The following is a 21,395-nucleotide window of genomic DNA, read 5'->3' on the forward strand; positions in this document are numbered from 1 at the left end:
TGCAGGACTCGGTGCCTCCGCCCGCCTTGCGCGCTTTCCTGCAGGAGGGCCTGCTGGACTTAACGCCGACCGCCTCCGCGGGGTGGAATGGGCGCCACTCCTGAGCACCCTCTGCCCCTGATCTGTATCCTGAGCTTCTTCCAGTCACGGCTTGGCAAGACAGGTTTGTAGGTCCCGCTGATTTGATTGCTATTGTGATCCGCCGGGGAGCGGAGAGGGGCAGGGTGGCGGAGGGGGAAGCCGAAGCACTGGAAGAATTTTTTTTTTTTCCTGCAAAAGCCAAGTCCACCCAATCCTCGGCCGGTCCAATCTCTACTTTAATCATCACCGAGACAATGGATTAAGTTACTCTTCTCTGGGCCAGAAGTCGCGTTCAGACTTGGGGCAAAATGAAGGAAAAGGCAATGATTAAGACGGCTAAAATGCAAGGGAACGTGATGCTGTGTGGATGAAAGGCTCTTGGTGCTCCAGCCAGGCATCAGGGCTGTGCCTCTGAGGTGGGAGAGCCAACTTCAGGACACTGGTCCACAAGAGACCTACCAGCTCCACGTAATACCAAACGGCAAAAATCTCTCAGAGGTCTCCATCTCAACATCAAGACCCAGCTTCACTCAACGACCAGCAAGCTACAGGGCTGGACACCCTATGCCAAACAACTAGCAAGACAGGAACACAGCCCCATCCATTAGCAGGGAGGCTGCCTAAAATCATAAGGCCACAGACACCCCAAAACACACCACCAGACGTGGACGTGCCCACCAGAAAGACAAGATTCAACCTCATCCACCAGAACACAGGCAATAGTCCCCTCCACCAGGAAGACTACACAACCCACTGAACCAACCTTACCCACTGGGGACAGATACCAAAAACAACGGGAACTACGAACCTGCAGCCTGTGAAAAGGAGACCCCAAACACAGTAAGATAAGCAAAATGAGACGACAGAAAAACACACAGCAGATGAAGGAGCAGGGTCAAAACACACCAGACCTAACAAATGAAGAGGAAATAGGTAGTCTACCTGAAAAAGAATTCAGAATAATGATAGTAAGGATGATCCAAAATCTTGGAAATAGAATAGACAAAATGCAAGAAACATTTAACAAGGACGTAGAAGAACTAAAGAGGAACCAAGCAACGATGAAAAACACAATAAATGAAATTAAAAATACTCTAGATGGGATCAATAGCAGAATAACTGAGGCAGAAGAAAGGATAAGTGACCTGGAAGTTAAATGGTGGAAATAACTACTGCAGAGCAGGATAAAGAAAAAAGAATGAAAAGAACTGAGGACAGTCTCAGAGACCTCTGGGACAACATTAAACGCACCAACATTCGAATTATAGGGGTCCCAGAAGAAGAAGAGAAAAAGAAAGGGACTGAGAAAATATTTGAAGAGATTATAGTTGAAAACTTCCCTAATATGGGAAAGGAAATAGTTAATCAAGTCCAGGAAGCACAGAGAGTCCCACACAGGATAAACCCAAGGAGAAACACGCCAAGACACATATTAATCAAACTGTCAAAAATTAAATATAAAGAAAACATATTAAAAGCAGCAAGGGAAAAACAACAAATAACACACAAGGGAATCCCCATAAGGTTAACAGCTGATCTTTCAGCAGAAACTCTGCAAGCCAGAAGGGAGTGGCAGGATATACTTAAAGTCATGAAGGAGAAAAACCTACAACCAAGATTACTCTACCCAGCAAAGATCTCATTCAGATGTGATGGAGAAATTAAAACCTTTACAGACAAGCAAAAGCTGAGAGAGTTCAGCACCACCAAACCAGCTTTACAACAAATGCTAAAGGAACTTCTCTAGGCAAGAAACACAAGAGAAGGAAAACACCTACAATAACAAACCCAAAACATTTAAGAAAATGGGAATAGGAACATACATATCGATAATTACCTTGAATGTAAATGGATTAAATGCTCCCACCAAAAGACACAGACTGGCTGAATGGATACAAAAACAAGACCCATATATATGCTGTCTACAAGAGACCCACTTCAGACCTAGAGACACATACAGACTGAAAGTGAGGGGATGGAAAAAGATATTCCATGCAAATGGAAATCAAAAGAAAGCTGGAGTAGCAATTCTCATATCAGACAAAATAGACTTTAAAATAAAGAATATTATAAGAGACAAAGAAAGACACTATATAATGATCAAGGGATCGATCCAAGAGGAAGGTATAACAATTGTAAATATTTATGCACCCAACATAGGAGCACCTCAATACATAAGGCAAATACTAACAGCCATAAAAGGGGAAATTGACAGCAACACAATCATAGTAGGGGACGTTAACACCCCACTTTCACCAATGGACAGATCATCCAAAATGAAAATAAATAAGGAAACACAAGCTTTAAATGATACATTACACAAGATGGACTTAATTGATATTTATAGGACATTCCACCCCAAAACAACAGAATACACATTTTTCTCAAGTGCGCATGGAACATTCTCCAGGATAGATCATATCTTGGGCCACAAATCAAGCCTTGGTAAATTTAAGAAAATTGAAATCGTATCAAGTATCTTTTCTGACCACAACGCTATGAGACTAGATATCAATTACAGGAAAAGATGTGTAAAAAATACAAACACATGGAGGCTACACAATACACTACTTAATAACGAAGTGATCACTGAAGAAATCAAAGGGGAAATCAAAAAATACCTAGAAACAAATGACAATGGAGATACGACGACCCAAAACCTATGGGACGCAGCAAAAGCAGTGCTAAGAGGGAAGTTTATAGCAATACAAGCCTACCTCAAGAAACAGGAAACATCTCGAATAAACAACCTAACCTTGCACCTAAAGCAATTAGAGAAAGAAGAACAAAAAAACCCCAAAGCTAGCAGAAGGAAAGAAATCATAAAGATCAGGTCAGAAATAAATGAAAAAGAAATAAAGGAAACAATAGCAAAAATCAATAAAACTAAAAGCTGGTTCTTTGAGAAGATAAATAAAATTGATAAACCATTAGCCAGACTCATCAAGAGAAAAAGGGAGAAGACACAAATCAATAGAATTAGAAATGAAAAAGGAGAAGTAACCACCAACACTGCAGAAATACAAAAGATCATGAGAGATTACTACAAGCAACTCTACGCCAATAAAATGGACAACCTGGAAGAAAAGGACAGATTCTTAGAAATGCACAAACTGCCGAGACTGAACCAGGAAGAAATAGAAAATATGAACAGACCAATCACAAGCACTGAAATTGAAACTGTGATTAAAAACCTTCCAACAAACAAAAGCCCAGGACCAGATGGCTTCATAGGTGAATTCTATCAAACATTTAGAGAAGAGCTAACACCTATCCTTCTCAAACTCTTCCAAAATACTGCAGAGGGAGGAACACTCCCAAACTCATTCTACGAGGCCACCATCACCCTGATACCAAAACCAGACAAAGATGTTACAAAGAAAGAAAACTACAGGCCAATATCACTGATGAACATAGATGCAAAAATCCTCAACAAAATACTCGCAAACAGAATCCAACAGCACATTAAAAGGATCATACACCATGATCAAGTGGGGTTTATCCCAGGAATGCAAGGATTCTTCAATATACGTAAATCAATCAATGTGATACACCATATTAACAAATTGAAGGAGAAAAACCATATGATCATCTCAATAGATGCAGAGAAAGCTTTCAACAAAATTCAACACCTATTTATGATAAAAGACCTGCAGAAAGGAGGCATAGAGGGAACTTTCCTCAACATAATAAAGGCCATATATGACAAACCCACAGCCAACATCGTCCTCAATGGTGAAAAACTGAAACCATTTCCACTAAGACCAGGAACAAGACAAGGTTGCCCACTCTCACCACTATTATTCAACATAGTTTTGGAAGTGTTAGCCACAGCAATCAGAGAAGAAAAAGAAATAAAAGGAATCCAAATCGGAAAAGAAGAAGTAAAGCTGTCACTGTTTGCAGATGACATGATACTATACATAGAGAATCCTAAAGATGCTACCAGAAAACTCCTAGAGCTAATCAATGAATTTGGTAAAGTAGCAGGATACAAAATTAATGCACAGAAATCTCTTGCATTTCTATACACCAATGATGAAAAATCTGAAAGTGAAATTAAGAAAACACTCCCGTTTACCACTGCAACAAAAAGAATAAAATATCTAGGAATAAACCTACCTAAGGAGACAAAAGACCTGTAGTTCCCGCTTCCAGGGGCTCTCGTGTGGGCGCTGCGAAGTGGGGTTTTAGATGGTGCAAGGTGGAGGGTGGGCACTAGAACCGGTGCCCAGTGCCCAGGTGTGCGTGCACTAGACGGGGCGTGCGGCCTAGGACTCCTGCCAGCTCGGTGACCCCGACCGAGTGCCTTAAGGCTTCTAGGTCTCAGTGTTCTCATCTGGAGCATGGGCTTAACAGGACCCACTCTCTGGCGGTTACAAGGACTCACTCTGTTAATGCTTGTAGACTCTACAGTGTAGAACATTTAGCAGAGTTTGGAGCATCTTTAATTGTTCCATAGATGTTACCTGGTCTGTTGAATGACTTTGCCTGGTACAGATCAAAGCGATTAGGATTGATTTATCCCAGCTTCATTTCCTTTCCATTAAAAAAGGGCTCAGGAAAAAAGAATCTTTTTTTCAATAGTCGTTATCATGTAGTGGAAAGAACACCGGTGTGAAGGCAGCTTAGGGTTTGAATTCCAGGGCTTATGCTCTCTGTGGCCTGCGCAGGTTACTTTTGAACTGCAATCCCCACACTTGTAAAATGACATTAAAAACCACTCTTTCTGTGGGTTCTTACAATTAATTAAGCACGTTATGTGTGTAAAGTATCCTGGCACTTGAATGAGTTGTCAGAACCATGGGCTGCTGGAGACGATGCTTCTGCCCTAGGTAAGCTCCCCTTCTACTGGGTGGCAAGTAAACACAAGCGCAGTACTCAGTGCTCTGGAAGAAGTGAGTTCTGGTGCTGCAGAGCACAGATTCTTTTTTTTTTTAATTTAATTTTTATTTTATATTGGAGTATGGTTGATTTACAATATTGTGTTAGTTTTAGGTGTACAGCAAAGTTATTCAGTTATACATATATCCATTCTTTTTCAGATTCTTTTCCCATGCAGGTTATTACAGGATATGGAGTAGAGCTCCCTGTGCTATGCAGTAGGTCCTTGTTGATTACCTGTTTTATATATAGCCGTGTGTATATGTTAATCCCAAACTCCTAATTTATCCCTCCCCCCCACCTTTCACCTTTGCAGAGCACAGAGTCTTGGAAGGGAAAAATTCAGGGTAGGCTTCCTGGAGGAGGTGCCATCCTTTCTAAGGAGAGTAGAACCTCCTGGGGTGGCAGGAGGGAGCAGTGTGTCAAAGTTTGAGAAGTACAAGAAAATATGGCAAAACTAATGTACAGGACTGGACCTCAGGGTTTGGGAAAGAAATGAGAGTTGTTACTGGAAACCTAGTGGGGCCCAACAGAAAGGGGCCTTGTTTGTCCTGTCAGAAGTTTGGATGTTTATCCTGAAGGCTGTGGGAAACCCTAAAGAACAGTGAGATGGACTTCTGGTTTAGAGGCTCACTCGGAACTCCATGTGGAAGGCAGTTGATTGGGTGCAGGGTGAATTGTAATCTAAAGGTCCCACGTAAGTTATAAAATGTTGAACTGGATTTTGGAGATCCGAGAGGGAATGGGTGGGGCCTGGTAACCAGTTACAAAAGGGAGGGCAGCAAGCGTGGGTGACAGTTTACAGCTGCATCTTTTTGGGAGATACAGAGCACAGTTGGAAGGGATTGGGGGTGGGGAGAGGATCTTACTTCATCTTCAGTGCTTTTGAGGGGCTTGGTAGACGGCTCTGGGCCCAAGGTTCAGATCTGGGCTTTTTGGGAGGACAGGTGTTTGAAGGCATGGGAGAGACTTAGGTTACCCACAAGACGATACAAAGAATCATATGTCTGAGAGTTTTTTAAGTGAGTATATTTGAGGATGTTTATAAGCTGAGAGAAAGTAGCCAGCAGAGGAAGGATGTGAAGATTTAGGAGAGGAAATGATTGTTCATTTGTTTTCAAACAGCTGAATACTTATCGTGTGCCTGGCCCTTTTCTAGGATCTGGAGTCCACACCATGTGTTATCTCTTCTGCAAGGACAGTTCAACTCATCCCCTGGTGAAGAGAAGTCAGATTATTCTTTGCATCCCATTCAGGTGTAAGAACTGTTCTGTACCTCTGAGGGGACTTTACTTAACCAGAGTAATAAGTTAGAAATCAAAAGAAATGAGAGCTGGAAGGAACCTGAAAGGCCACGGTACTTAATTTTGCCTAATATTTGACATTGAATGTAAGAAAAGTTTATTGCAGAGCCCATTCTCTTCAGAGTTCCTTCACTGAACTTTCTTTGTGTTTTTCATCCAGTGGGTCTAGCTTGTAGATTTTGGCCTCCTCCTAAATTTGCTTCTTCATCCATATTATATTACAGTTTGCCCGGACTATGGCAGAAGCTCCTGGGTGGTTTTGCGGCCCCTGGGCTCATCAGTTCCTCTAAATTCATCTGCCTACTCGGGTTGAGTGATCTTCTAACATAAAAAGATACGCTTAAAATAATGCTGCTAATGGCTTGCCCACACAGAGTTAGTGCATACTAGCCGCCCAGCGTGTGCTCTGCACAGAGGCGTGTAGTCTGAACTGTGCTCGGCCAAGCCTCGTGGGGCTCTTTGACCCTGAGGAAGGGGATCTTTTTGTGATCACTCCCTTTATCTAATCGGTCCTTCAGCAGCGGGGCACCTTTCTCTAATCAGCGGAGGCACCCTTACTCAGCCAGTGGTAGCCCCAGGCCTCATCACTTGTGGGATACAAGCCAGGCTCTCTCCCAGGCTTGCTTCGGCCAGCATCTCTATTTTCCTTTCTGTCTCTTCTCCCACTTGGCCCCCTGGCCTTTAGTCATCCCCACCTGCAGTATTTAAAGTGCCCAGCAGGTGTCGGGCTTGAGTGTCTGCACAGGTGCTCCCTGTGTAGGTAATGCACCTCCTACTCCAACTCTGCATACTCTCATCTTTTCTAGATTCTCCTTCAGGGTTATCATGAAGCCGTCACTTAGATATAACTTTTTGCCTCCATAGGAACCTCTGTGCACAAAGGTTATGGTTCTTTATCTCATGTGATTGAAATTTTGAGTTTATACATCTCCCTCCTTAATGAAGGCTTTAAGGGCAGGAGTCGTTTCTTATCCTTAGCACAGAGCAGATGCTTTTTTTTTTTTATTTAGATGCTTTTTAGTGATGATAAAATATATGGTTTAAATCACTCATTTTACAATAATTTTGGTTTAGGTTGTGACAGAAATAAAGTTTACAGAAGTCGTGTTCCTGCGATAAGAAATAAAGATGTGACCTTGCAGTTGTGTAAAGCTCTTAAAAGCTGTGTAAGTGTGTCGGGCGCGCTAAGGAACCTGGAGCTAAATGGGCTAGTTCTTAGAGAGAGCGACTTAACTATGTTAACAAAGGTAAGCCTTCATTGTGTCCTGCCAACGTTTGATAGTTGCTTTTGGAGCAGACTAAAGCAATAAAATTTTAAACTTGTTCTCCCCATTAAAGGGATTGAATAAATCGGCCACTTTGGTGCACCTGTGTCTTGCGAATTGTCCACTTGGAGACGGAGGTTTAGAAAGTGAGTTTCAGTCTTGGTTAAGTCTCTTCTCATCAGACTGGTCTCGTGATATCCTACACACCATGTTACTTCCTGTCTACCTTTTCTTGGTGTCGTTCATGCCTAGGTTGTCTCCTGTGCCTGCTCAAACCTTGGTCCATTCTCATTTGTACCGTGGAAGTTTGTCATGCCGGATACCGTCAGAACTAATTTTACTTAAGTTTGTGTTAAGCCACAAACCACACATTTTGTATATTTTCTGTTTTTTTGTGTTTGTCTATATTTTAATGTTTCTCTTCAAGAAATATTATGGGAAGGGAAATAGCAAGATGTAAAGAGCAAAAAAGTCATCATTCTCTTTAAATTGTTAGAACATGTATCTGCAATCATAATTATAACGCACTGTGGTATGTGTTAAAATAGGAAATATATGTCACGTCCCGTAAGAGCAGCAAACTCAGTGGTGTTAGTGGGAGTGTGTCATGGAAGTAATCACAAAGCAGGTGACTGTTAGTTGGGGTCCTGAAACATTAGTGTGTGTTCCCTGTGTCCAGTAGTGGTCTGGAGGGGTAAGGAAGCCTGCCTTTCAATTTGAGGGAGCAGAGGGTTTGAGGTCCTCTCTCTTCTATTGCTCTAGTATACTGCATAGCACCTAATAAAATACTGGGTTTATAGTTGACATTTAAATCGCTGATTGATCATCAAGATTGGGAAGTATCCTTGGAAATGAAAATAGGAAGAGTCTTAAGATTTTTAGGTTTTTCTTTTTTTTCCTATGTCTCAAAAGGTATGTAGTATTTTACTGAGAGGTTGGGAATAAAGTTTGCAGTATTCAGTGTATTCAGTTTTAGTATCTAAATAGAATTAAACTGCTGCTGTAAACTGGAATAACACTTTGTTACTGACAAGTTTTCGAATGCATCTGTTCGTCAATTACCTGTTTGGGAAGATTGTAGTTAATGATTTTAAGAATGTGGCTATAAACCTCCAATTGACTCAAGAAAAGCAAATAAGTCAAGACTGACAAATGTATAGGCTCTTCATCTTATTGTGTGTGTGGCTTTTTTTCTTTCTTTTAGTTATTTGTCAAGGCGTAAAGAACTCTACCACTCTTAAGACAGTAAACTTCACGGGGTGTAATCTGACATGGCAGGGAGCAGATCACATGGCCAAGATCTTAAAGGTGATTTTTTTATGTTTGAACTTTCATGAAAACACATGTGATTGAAGCACATTAATATATTGATACAGATGGCAGTTCATTTTTGTCTTTTGATACGTGTGAGTGCAGCTTTCGTTTTGTTGAAAGAATATGACCGGTTTTCAGTTTGGGATTCTGCCATTTAGTAAAGATAGTCCACTTAATTTTAGAAATAAGAGATTTAATATATAATAATATTTTAATGTATTTTTAGTTACTGAAAACATTGATTGTGATACTGTGAAAAAACTATGCCATTATAGTCTTCAAGACTTAAATGAATCAAGTGTTTACTAGCTGCTGTAGTTTATAAACTAATAAAAATCACTACATCTGCAATTAGTAAATACAGTTTTTAAAATAATGCCTTAACAACTTTACAGTGGTTATAATTACTGTATTTAGGCCTAAAGTTATTTACTAATTTGACATGAAGCCTTCTGAAGAGTTTGATGGTGCAGATCAAGGGTAGGTAAACTATGGCTGGTGGGCCAGATCCAGCCTGTCGCCTGGTAAGGAAAGTTTTTTTGGAACATAGTCGCACCCATTGTTTACATGATAGCTATGGCTACTTTCAGCCTACGCCAGTGGGGTTGAGTAGTTGCAACAGAAACTGTATAGCCCACAAAGCTGGAAGTGTTTAAATTTAGATTTTAAAAATTGAAAAATTCTTTGAGCCTATACAGTGCAAGTCCATTGACCCCTGGGGTTGAAAACAGTCAAGAACTTGGGTGCCTAAGCCAAATGGTCTAGGTTCAAATTTCCTTTCTCCCATTTCATAGCAAGTGACCATGGACAAATGACTTAACCTCTGTGCCTCATCATGAGGTTTAAATGAACTAATCTGTATAAATAGTGCCTGGCACATACTAAGCACTGTGTAAGTGATTGCTGTTATTTCTGCTTGGAGCTTTTATAAGTTATTGTTAATAGAAAAATGACACTAATGATTTTCATTTTAGAGTGTCAAAGGCACTTTGAGTCTTTTATTTTTTCAAGAATGTAATAAGACTTTTTTCATTTAAAGTCAGTGTTCCCTATTACCAAACTTTATTTTATGAATATCAAGAATTGAATGTCTTTAAGACAATACTTGTGGTTAAATGTCAAACCATTATTTTCCCAAGGCACATCCAACTGGCTGTGCATAGTCCAGGCCTCTAAAGTTTGTGTGCATACCCTAGGTAGCATGTGAGATCCATTTTGTAATACAGTTTTTAAAATAATGCCTTGTACTTCCCTGGCGGTCCAGCAGTGAAGACTCTGCGCTCCCAATGTAGGGGGCCCGGGTTCGATCCCTGCTCAAGGAACTAGATCCCACATGCATGCCGTAACTAAGATCCTGCATGCCACAACTAAAAGATCCGGCATGCCGCAACTAAAGATCCGGCACAGCCAAATAAATACATAAATATTTTAAAATAATAATAATAATAATAAAATAATGCCTTAGATTTAGGAAAAGAAAATATTAGAACCTATTTGCCTTTGTATCATTTTTAAAATATGTGTGGTTTATAATGTACATACAGTATATGTATAGAACTTCGTGTACATAATTTGTTAATAAATAAGATGCATATTAAAAAGTTTTCTTATGGGTTGCCCAGTCAGGTGTTTGGAAACGATTGGAGGACAGAATGATGACATTTAGAGCCTCAGCAATGATAGAATTTAGAACCAATTCCCTGACTTAGAAGATACGGAAAATAATTCATAGACTGTAATTGAGTTGTCCAACTTTACATAACTGTTCAGTAACAGGTCATCCAGTGGCTGGAATCTAATCACTGACGGAATAGAATCTGGGTCACTGGACTTGTAAACCAGAAGTGACTGTTTAATTTCTCAGATTGATTCCCCTGCCATATATGCTTGATATGTGTGTGTGTAAATCTCTGACATAATAAGCCATACTCGGTAGGCACACACTGTTTCCTTATTCAAGCATCGTAATTTCATCCCTTTAAATCTTTGAAGTATCAGACTACCAGAAGGCATGAAGAAACCTGGGCTGAGAGTCTTCGTTCCAGGAGACCTGATCTTGACTGTATGGCTGGTTTGAGGCGCATCACTCTGAACTGCAACACGCTCATTGGTGACCTGGGTACAAGTGCTTTTGCAGAATCTCTTAGTGAGGATTTGTGGCTTGGAGGTAAATTCTAAAATTGAAAATATGGAATTTTTAATATGCTATATGCTTAGCTTTTGGCGTGATACTGTCGTGATAGGATATTTTTTTAAAGCCTCATTTTTCTGATAGGTTTTATTTTGCTTGTAAACTTCCTCTACGAGTTGCATATATTCTTTATAGAAAATGCAGAGTTACAAGAGAACAATTACCTGTAATCTTAATACCCAGACATAATCACTGTTCATTTTGGTGTATATACTTTCAGTCTTTTTTTTTTTTCTATGAATATATTCTGTACACTTAGGGATAACAAAAATAAAATTGTAGTATACTTGCTATTTCATAGTCCTGCTTTTTCCATTTAATTATGTATCATGTAGTATTCCATCATACTGATGTCCCATAGTGTAATCAATTCTTTGCCATTAGATTTAGACAGTTTGTTTTTCCCTGTCAGAAACATTGTGAATATGTTGTGTATACACCTCTGTGTCCATCGGGATTACTTCTGTAGAATAAGGAACTAGAAGTGGAATGACCTGAGTGTGACATATTTTTAAGACTTTTGATACAGATTGCCAAATTACCATCCAGAAATGCTATGCCAATTTGTAGTCCACCCCAACAGTGGGTGTGAAACCTGCCTCTCACAAACACTGGCTTGTAGCACTTGTAAAAAACTGTAAAACTACAAAAATGAGTACCTCTCCATTTTCTATGCAAGTAGGATTACTCCAAATTTTATAACTTTTTTCAGTTAATTCAGTATGAGCATTTTAGCAAGTCAGTCAATTTGCATCTCCTGCATCACTTTTTGTGATTGTTCAGTATTCCATTATATGAATATGCCACAGTGCGCATAGCTTATCCATTCTTGTATATAAGCTTTGTCCAGTTTTTCAGTTACAAATAGTACTCCGATATATATCCTTACCTATATCTCTGACTATTTCTTTTGGTTAAATTCTTTGAAAGAGAGTTGTTGGATCAAAAGGGTATAGACATTTTAAAGGCTTTTCTTACAGAATCCTGGCTTAATCTCATAGGAGAATAACCACATTTTGTTTTATTTGTATTCATTTGATTTACTGGTGAGGTTTACTGGCTCTTTGTATTAATTTGGCTATTTGGCTAATAATACTCTGTGTCCATTCTTCTGTAGTGAGAGTTTGTAAGGGTTGTATCATATCCTGTCAGATCCGTATGTCTGACTTGCTATTTCTGTGTGTCATGGGGGTGTTGAAAGACTCCAGTTATTTTAATGTGATGGTCCACACAACACTTAAAAAAAAGACTCATGATAGTTTCCTTTCATGTAATGTTTTTTAATACCTGTGCTTTGGTGATGATCCCTTTGGTTTAAATGAGTAGGTTGTTCAGCCCCAGAACTCCTAGAATTCATGATCAGTTTTTCTGGTTTTTGTCTGACTTTTTATGGAGAGAGTTCTTGACCATCATACTTTCATGATAGGTTTTTAGTATGTATTCTCTATTCACACATTGTTTGAATTTGTTATTATTTGTATCCTCTTAGACTTGTCCTTTTTGCTCTAAAACTAACAGTTATTACATTTCTTCTATTTTGTTTTCCCCTTTTAACTAGTTTCAAGTGTGATTTGGAGCTCAAGATCGTGATCAAAAGAATGCAGTGCATTTCTGAGCTCCACCAGTTTTTGCCTGTGAGGTTTACACTGCCACTGCCGCCCTTGCTAATTATGAACTGAGATTCATTTTGTGATGTTTTTTGCTCATAGGTTATATACAGTTATTCTTCAGTTCTGTAATTGTAAAATATGTTGGATGATTTATTGGTACTAAAGCCAAGGTTATCATTGCACATCCAAGAAGAGGTTTTTAAATTGGATTAATGCATTATGTGTGTGCGTATACGTTTCTGTTTTTTTCCATACCCAAAATTACAAACCTGCCATGGCTGGTCTTGTGCAGGACTCTTCCACACGTGAGAAAATGAGAGTTGTCTATATGTTAAATCTGTATAGACTTCGCAAGTGACCTTTTGTCTTTCAGCGAAAGCACTTGACCTGCAGCAGTGTGGCCTCACCAGTGAAGGAGCAAAGGCTTTACTAAAGGCCCTTGAAAGCAACAGAACTCTGGTTGTTTTGGATATAAGAAAAAATCCACTTGTTGGTATGTGGTCACTTTTTTTTTTTAATTGATTAACACATAGAACAACAAAAAGAGTTTGTTCACGTATTGACAGTTTTTAAAACTTAATGTGTTTCACTTTCCTCATCGTATACAGTTGGCCTTTGAACAACTTGGGGGTTAGGGGTGCCGCCCCCCACGCAGTTGAAAATCTGGGTATAAGTTTATAGTCAGTGGCTCCGCATCTGTGGATTCAACCAACCTTGGCTCGTGTAGGACGATAGTACATATTTATTGAAAAATATCCGTGTGTCAATGGACCCGCGAGGTTCAAACCCATGTTGTTCAAGCGTCAACTGTACTTTTCTAATGTTGCACTTCCCTTATGTTTTTAGCAGATAATGTACTAATTAAAAGTGAATTATACCTTTAAATTGTTCTTATCTCTACTCTGAATAGAGGTGAACCTAGATACTAAGCCTGCTTCCACCAAGAGCATTATTTCCTTGTTGTGCACCTCTGAATTCTTGCAAGGAGTACTTTATTCATTTGTCAGTTTCACAAGTAATTTTTTAAATAGCTTCTGTGTGCCAGATACGGGTCAGGCACTAGGGATAAAGCAGTGAACCAGACAGACAAAAGTCTTGCCCTCGTGGAGCTTACATTCTAGTGAAGGGGTTCAGATAGAAATGAGTAAACAGATAAGTAATATAATTTTAGATAGTAGGAAGTGCAGAAATATCGTAATGTGAGGAGAGTGAGGGGGAGCACGTAGGACTCCATTGGATAGGTTTGTTAGGGGACAGCTTCACTGGAGAAGTGGCATTTGAACGGAGACCTGAATGAAGAGAGGAGCAAGCCATGGAAGATCTGGGGTAAGCACACTCCAGGACAAGGAGGCAATGAGTATGCAGGCATGTAGGTGGGTGGAGTATTTAAGGAAAAGCAAGGAGGCCAACATGGCCAGAGTACTGAGTGAAGAAGAGTGTGGTATGACGTGAGGTCAAGGAGCTAGCCAGGGGTCTGATCTTGTAAAGTCTTGAAGGCCAGAGTAAAGATGTGGATTATTCTAAATGAGTAGAGGGTTTTGAATTGGAAAAAGGCATGATCCAAATAATATCTGCATAAGATGACTTGGTATAGAGAATAGACTTGGGGAGATAAAGAAGAGAAACAGGGAGACCAGTTAGGAGACTATCACAGTGGTCCAAATAAGAGATGTTTATGGCTTAGCTTAGGTTGGAAGTTTGGGGCAAGTGAAAAGTGGTTGAATTCAGGTTGTGTTTTGAGGGTGTAGCTAACAGGGCTTGCTGATAGTTTAGATGTGGGGTATGAAGGAAATAGTAACAAGGAGACAAGTCGTTGATGATTATGTGTGCCACTGGGTGGTATCACTTAGAAAAAGGGGGCTGATGGGAGGAGCAGCTTTTGAGGGAATATCAGGACTTTGGTTTGTTATCTTAGATGCGCTTGAGGTATCTAAGTGTCTGGACAGTGCTCAGACTGTACTTTATACCCAAAGGTATCCAAAGCCGCTTTAGTTATCTAAGTGTCTGGACAGTGCTCAGACTGTACTTTATACCCAAAGGTATCCAAAGCCACTTTAGGTGCAAAATGTTTAAAGTTGACCTTTGCTGCTGCCAAAATAGTAGCCACTGGAGGCAGTCTGCAAGGTGGCATCTTAGGTTTTTGAGGAAGAAATTAGAATACACAAAGGGGGAAATAAGTGTATAATTATATAATGTAGATTTCATATTTAATTTTATGGGAAAGCAATAATTAGTTGGCTTTTGGTTTTAAATGGAAATAGCCCTCACTGGGAAATAATTACTCTAATTTCAATTTATTTTACTTTAGATCATTCTGTGACGAAAGCATTTATCAAAAAAGTTCTCCAGATGGAAGGAGTGCCAAGTCAGAGGTATAGAACATGTTTTAGTTCTCCCGGAAGAATTTCTCTTTAATGGCTTGTTTTTCTTTCTTTCTGAAAAGAAAATTATCAAGGTACTTTCTGCCATCTTAAAACTAAGTTTTTAGTCAAATGAAACGGCTTTTCTGTTTTTGAAAATGTTGTGTGATGCTTTAATTTAGGTTCCCAGAAATGCAGATTGAAAACCTTTTATTAACTTAAAGTATCTTAATTTCCAATGAAGATCAAACCCTCCTAAATTACCTGTAACTTAAATGACATATTTATCATTTCTGTCTCAGTACCAGTGGATAACTTCTCCATCGGTGAAGGAACCATCCAAAACTGCTAGACAGAAAAAGAGAACTATAATTATAGGAAGTAGTCGAAAAGGAAAAGATACTATTAGAATTAGTAACTCTTTCTTTTTTTTAATGCTACTAGAACTTATACTCCTTATGTTTTCGGGTGTGCTAAAATTAAAACAGCCAATATTAACCACATGCATATTAGGAGGCCTATAATTATTTTGATACTTATGAGAATTTATAGAATATAGATATAATAAATGAATTTAAAGAGATGTTAATATTAACCAACATTATTGTTTGGATCTCATAAAAACTTCATTATTTTGAAAATATTTCCTGGTGGATGATTACTTCTAATACTTTGCAATTGAAATTTGGGGTGCACTTTGATGATAATTTTAGTAGTGGTGCTTTTGAGGAATGATTTTTTTTTTTAATGCAGAATTACCTTTGTGCCATAAGAAACAAAATTTCTTCCCAGTTGCAACCTTCCCATTGTTCCCTGCTTCTTTCTTTGAAATTCTTACCCAAATTTTTGAATCAGGTAATATCTTGTTTCTCTCAATGATAAAAAAAACTTGAAATATGTATTATCCTTATAAAAGACTTCTACAGACAAGTTTATTGACCTACATTGAACATTTTAGAAAAACATTTTCTAAATGTTTACTGTAATGTATATTTAATTTTCCAAGTGGTAGTTAACCCAGGATTTTACAACTAAGCCTATAATTTTGTTACCAAATGTAATAAAAAGCTTTTAAAACCCTTTAACAATCAGTGGTATAAGTTTCACATTCTCCTGAATTTATAAATTTGCTATAATTTACTTCTACTGATAACGTTTGTATTGTTTCTAAGAGACCTTAACTTTTTATTTTCTCAACATATTATCGTTAGTCAGAAATAATCTTTTTTTTTTTTTTGGTGATAAGAATGAATAGCAGGAGCAGCATTTGTTAAACCAAATCTAATATGAAACTGACTCTTTCTTGTGAGTAAATTTGAATTTTGAAACAGTAAAACAATAAGGTTTAATATAAAGCAAAACAAATTTTTTATGTTTATGATCTGCCAATTTCCCAGAAAAAGTTTTGTGGTGACTTTAGTTCTATACCAGATACATTAAAATCACCAATGGACAACACATCTTTTATTCAGGTACCCTCTGAAAGTTTTAAAAATTTGTTGACTTAATATCACTGAACTGTCCACTTTAAAATCGTTAAAATGATAAATTTTCTGTTTTGTGTATTTTACCATAATTTTTTTAAAATGTGTTGTTTGAAGATTTTGGGGTTTCATAAATGTATTGTATTAGCATAACAATGAAAAATTTAAGAGACCACCTCTAATCTCATTATCCTGTCAAGCAATATTTACATTTTTATTTTCTCTTCCTGCTGTCTATAAACATAATACCACATAGCTTCAATATAATTTGCCATTCTTATCTTTTCATACTAAATTTAAATTTTATGATTCATAGTTATGCTTTTTAACATTGTATTCACAAGGTTTCATTGAGTTGGTCAATTTTTTAAATTGGTGAAAAATTGGAAATAACCTAAAATAAACTATTGTAAACATCTTCATAAATACAGCTTTTGTTTTTTTCAACTTCAAGATGTATGTTTTTGATTCTCTATTAATCAACTTGCTTGGACAATAGTGTATTAAATAGAAGTTGTTAAGAGTGTTTATGAAGTCAAAAAAAAGCTTATGATTGCCAATTGTTATTTCAAGAGAATGATATTTTAATAATCAAATAGTACATACAAATAAGTTAAGATTTGTGATATCACACTAATTAGATATTATTATTAAAAATTTATATCATATGTAAAGCATTCTTAAAATAGCTAAGTTGACTTTTTTGTTATGATATTAGAAATGGAAATATATATAAATAAAACATGTATATGTAAAACATATTAGGAATTCTGTAAAATTAGTACCTGGTGGTATATAATAGGGCATCATGGAATGAGAAGAAAACAATTAAACTTTTTTTTTTATTTAGAATGATTAAACAAAGTGGAAATGTAACTGAAGTATACAAGCTCATTGAGCTATTTTAAGAGTAATTTTATTTCTTAGGCTTTTTTTTTGTATTTGCCTCAGTTATTTGGAGACATAGAGGTAAGCCAAATCAGTATCTGGGTACATACCTAGATCCAGGTGAGTATAGGGGTGAAATAATGGTGTGAATTGTGTCACATTTATATTGTAATTACGTATGCCTAAAAAAAGATGGGAACTTTTATTAGAAATTTTTTTTATCTCCTAACAAAAAAAGTGTAATTAAAAAAATTTTTTATACAAATGTATTTGTATAAAATCAATTTTCACTGCAAAGTAAAGGAGCTGTTACAGTGGAGGATTACTGGACTGAATGTCAATATTATGACATAGTATGAGTGTGTTTCATGTTTGGTAATTGCAATCGTTGTTGCTTTTGTCGTGGTCATCCATGTACAATGCTTGGTGTCAGTCTATTTATCTCTTGTAAAAATAAAGCACAGTGTGTGTGTGTGAAAAAAAAAAAAAACTACTGGTTGTGAGACTTCAGGCAATGACTTAAATTTCTGAGAATTTCAGTCTCCTAACCTTGAAGCCCAATTCATGATGATAACTGCACGAAGCTAAAAGGATGAAATAAGAAAAAGTATATAGTGTGTACCCTGTGGCAAACATTCAGATATTCACTTTTCCCTTCTATGAAGTCTGTGGAAATGGAAAAGAAGGGCTGAGACAGATGGGGAGGTAAATTTAGGGAGATCTAGTGACAAATTAGATATCAGGGGTGGAGGTGGGGGGGTGGAAGGGAGAGAAAAAAAATTTTATACAAATGTATTTGCATTAGTTTCTGAAAGTAAAGGAAGGGTATACACATACAAACCCACATGCATGCAAACATTTTTTTTGACGGTAGTTAAGTTAGAAAACACAATAAAATAGCACAAAATGAACTGAGCTCCTATATATTTTTAAGACACATGTAAATCACACAGGATCGTGTGGTGATTATCAATAACCTACACTCTATGAAATATTTGTCCTATATTACCACATACACTCCATTTTACCCTGCATCCTAATGCTGCTAAAATATAGTAGAAAGCAACAGCATAGTACAGGGAGATCAGCTCGGTGCTTTGCGATGACCTAGAGGGGTGGGATAGGGAGGGTGGGAGGGAGGCTCAAGAGGGAGAGGCTATGGGGACATGTGCATGCATACGGCTGATTGGCTTTGTTGTGTAACAGAAACTAACAGAATTGTGAAGCAATTATACTCCAATAAAGATCTATTAAAGTAAATAAAATAACATAAAATATAGTAGATTTGAAGGATCAATATAACCATTTTAACTTATGATGTTTGTTTTCAGTAAATTCAAATTAAATATTTAAATGTGAATTTTAATATATGGCTTGTTCTAAATAAACTATTAACACGTAGGTCTAGTTTTTGCAACCAAATATTTCATATAAAGATACTTGCCTCTTTACTACTGAAATATAGGATAAGTCTCCACATTTCACTCTTTTATCCAGTGGGTTTCATTTGTTTTTTTGTGTGTTTTCTATATGAAATCAAAGGAGCAGTGACGGTTGACAGGCTTATAGGAGAGTAACATTGATTCACCTACCACCCAGCAACTTGCAGCCTTATAACTTTTATTGTTTTTACATAGAAAAATTCATCTTAAATTGAAATTTTGGTCTAATTCTGAAGATTCTGTTTGGCGGAAGTCATGGGTGTATCTGTGTTTCTCTGTCCTTAAGATTCAGAAATGCCAAAAGTGTTCTAAGATTCAGTAAACTTGAGTGTTTCTGCATGATACATAAAATGTATCATACTTTGGGATTATTTTAAAAATTTATTTTGCATTTCTGCACATCTCAATACTTTTGTTTTAGTTAAAATAACTTGTTACTGTAGAGAACTTATATTTTTTAAAAATGCCGGCTTACGTAAAACCTTTGTACAAAACGATCCTCTTTTTAATGGGCTTGGCATCATTGTCAAGTGCCTGTTTTATTCCTTTCAAAGTGTAACCATGTGACAGTTGCTCTGTAGACTTTTGGTACATCTTGATTCCTTCTTTTCATGCTTTGTCAAACATAGGCTTGGCCGCAAAGAAACCTGTAAGTAATGGAAGGAAACACTCTGCTGGTAAAGAATGTTATGCTCCTGAACCTCTACCACCTGGTGTGTCTGGTTTCCTGCCGTGGCGTACTGCAGACGTGCAAAAAGGAACAGGTAACGTGCTTGCATTCCCTGTCTTTTTCAGTCGTTCAGAATTCTTTATTTTGGAACTTCTATTATGTGGGCGGTCTCTGGTGCTTTCTATAGAGGAAAGAAGATAACTACACGTGGCATCTGCCTAATGAGCCGTCTAAGGAAGAGAAACAAAAAGTAATTGGGAGTTTCAAGTTGTTTCTCAAGTGTCACAACAGAGGTAACCCCGTGGGAGTCTTGAGGAGACTAAAATTATCACCAATTGTGCAGGTGAGAAAAGTTTCACTAAAGGCAGGTGTAGTTGAGCCAAGCCCTACAGCACAGAAGTAGGAACTTGGATATGTACGAATGGGAAAAAAGACATTTTAGGCATGGAGAATAGTTTAATACAGAATGGATGAGAAATATGCATTAGACCTATTCTAAATCAACTGGCTTATTAACTCAGTAAATCAGATTTAGTGAGTCAAACTAGCTTTAGCTGATTGCTTATCCAGGGGATAGCTGTTCATAGTAATTTTTGTCATAGAACAGTAAATGAAATTGTTGAACTATAGCTTTAGGCTTGCTAAGTGAAATAGATTGCTCTAGATGATTTTCAAGTGACTTACTTGGTAGTATTCACGAAATTGGGGGTAAACAATTGCTTAAGAAAACATAGAGAATTGATTTTAAATAGTACTTGAAGTAGTTCCTGTATAAAGTATCTGTTCAGTAGCTCATGTTAAATGGATGTTTATAATCCCCATTGGACAACCAACTACTGTTTTGCAAATGGTAATGTGAATTGCTGTTGCATAAACTATAGTGTTGAATCCCCAGTCTTTGCACTTGAGTTTAACAACTCTGTGGTTTCCTATCTTCTTCTTGAGACACTTAATCTCAGGTCCATCCTCGTCACACAGAGTGGTAAATTAGAGAACGATTAATATCACCATTTAAAGAAGTGAGACTGAAATCTCAACCGTCCTGAACGTAGGAAACGAAGGGCCCTCTCAGCAGTTCAGAGAGTTATCACCAGGCCAGTCGGCTGAATTCTGTTCAGTTTTCTCCGTAGCAGAGCCCTCCAGGTCCTTCTTTTGAGCTTATTTATTTTTATACACAGTTCTGTATGGATACTGTACATAATACTAAATAGTTGTATTAACTGGGTTTAACAGGTGATGTATTCACATCAAGATCTAACTTCGTTTTGTTGATATCTTTTTAGGGGCTTTCCATTCATCAAAGTTCGTGATGTATATAATAAGTTGCAGGTATGTAGCTATCATATTTATGATATATAGGGGGTTGAATTGGGAAAGGTGGATGGTCATTCTTTTTGGTTTTTAAACTGACAGAGCCTTACAAGAAGCATTTCCCTCTCTGATATAAATCCATGTGAAACTTGTCTGGTCGCTCTCCCAATGCAAATGTGTAGTTGGGTGGATTTGGCACACAACTGGCAGCCTTGTGGTTATGTCTGTAAACAAGGAAGCCTGTTCTCCAGTCTGCAAATCAGCTGTTACCCAGTGAAACAAACTTGACTGCCATTTCTGACCCCTCACATGGAGCTGTCATACTCAAGAATGTTCATATGCTTTCAAAAAATGTTGTTTGCGGGCTATATGTACAAATTCCTGATCTGAAAGCCAACATAAAGCAACATCTCCCAAACCTCTGCTCTCTCACTAAGGCCACACACATTCCCTTGCTTATGGCCTCATGGCAAGTTAATACTGTCAGTACCAGATTCTCCTTCCCAGTTGTCTTGGGAGACTGCATAGTTGCTCTGTGAAAGGCACCATTGCTGAGGTTGAGAGAAGAGCACCTTGGGTGTCAGTCCTGCC

The 21,395-nt window shown here is 37.8% G+C and overlaps 1 protein-coding gene across 1 annotated transcript in view; it reads left to right on the forward strand.

Moving 5' to 3' along the window:
- Positions 1-21,395, forward strand: part of LOC132370451 (centrosomal protein of 78 kDa-like) — a 97,385-nt gene that overhangs the window by 61,586 nt on the left and 14,404 nt on the right. Inside the window, 11 exon segments of the mRNA XM_059930479.1 lie at positions 7,344-7,516; positions 7,608-7,680; positions 8,739-8,842; positions 10,841-11,015; positions 13,029-13,142; positions 14,958-14,996; positions 14,999-15,021; positions 15,312-15,423; positions 19,453-19,566; positions 19,569-19,587; positions 20,777-20,826. Of these exon segments, the coding sequence (XP_059786462.1) occupies positions 7,344-7,516; positions 7,608-7,680; positions 8,739-8,842; positions 10,841-11,015; positions 13,029-13,142; positions 14,958-14,996; positions 14,999-15,021; positions 15,312-15,423; positions 19,453-19,566; positions 19,569-19,587; positions 20,777-20,826 (996 nt within the window).

Source organism: Balaenoptera ricei, chromosome 8 (assembly GCF_028023285.1).
Source record: "Balaenoptera ricei isolate mBalRic1 chromosome 8, mBalRic1.hap2, whole genome shotgun sequence".
In the NCBI taxonomy this organism is placed as follows: Eukaryota; Metazoa; Chordata; class Mammalia; order Artiodactyla; family Balaenopteridae; genus Balaenoptera; species Balaenoptera ricei.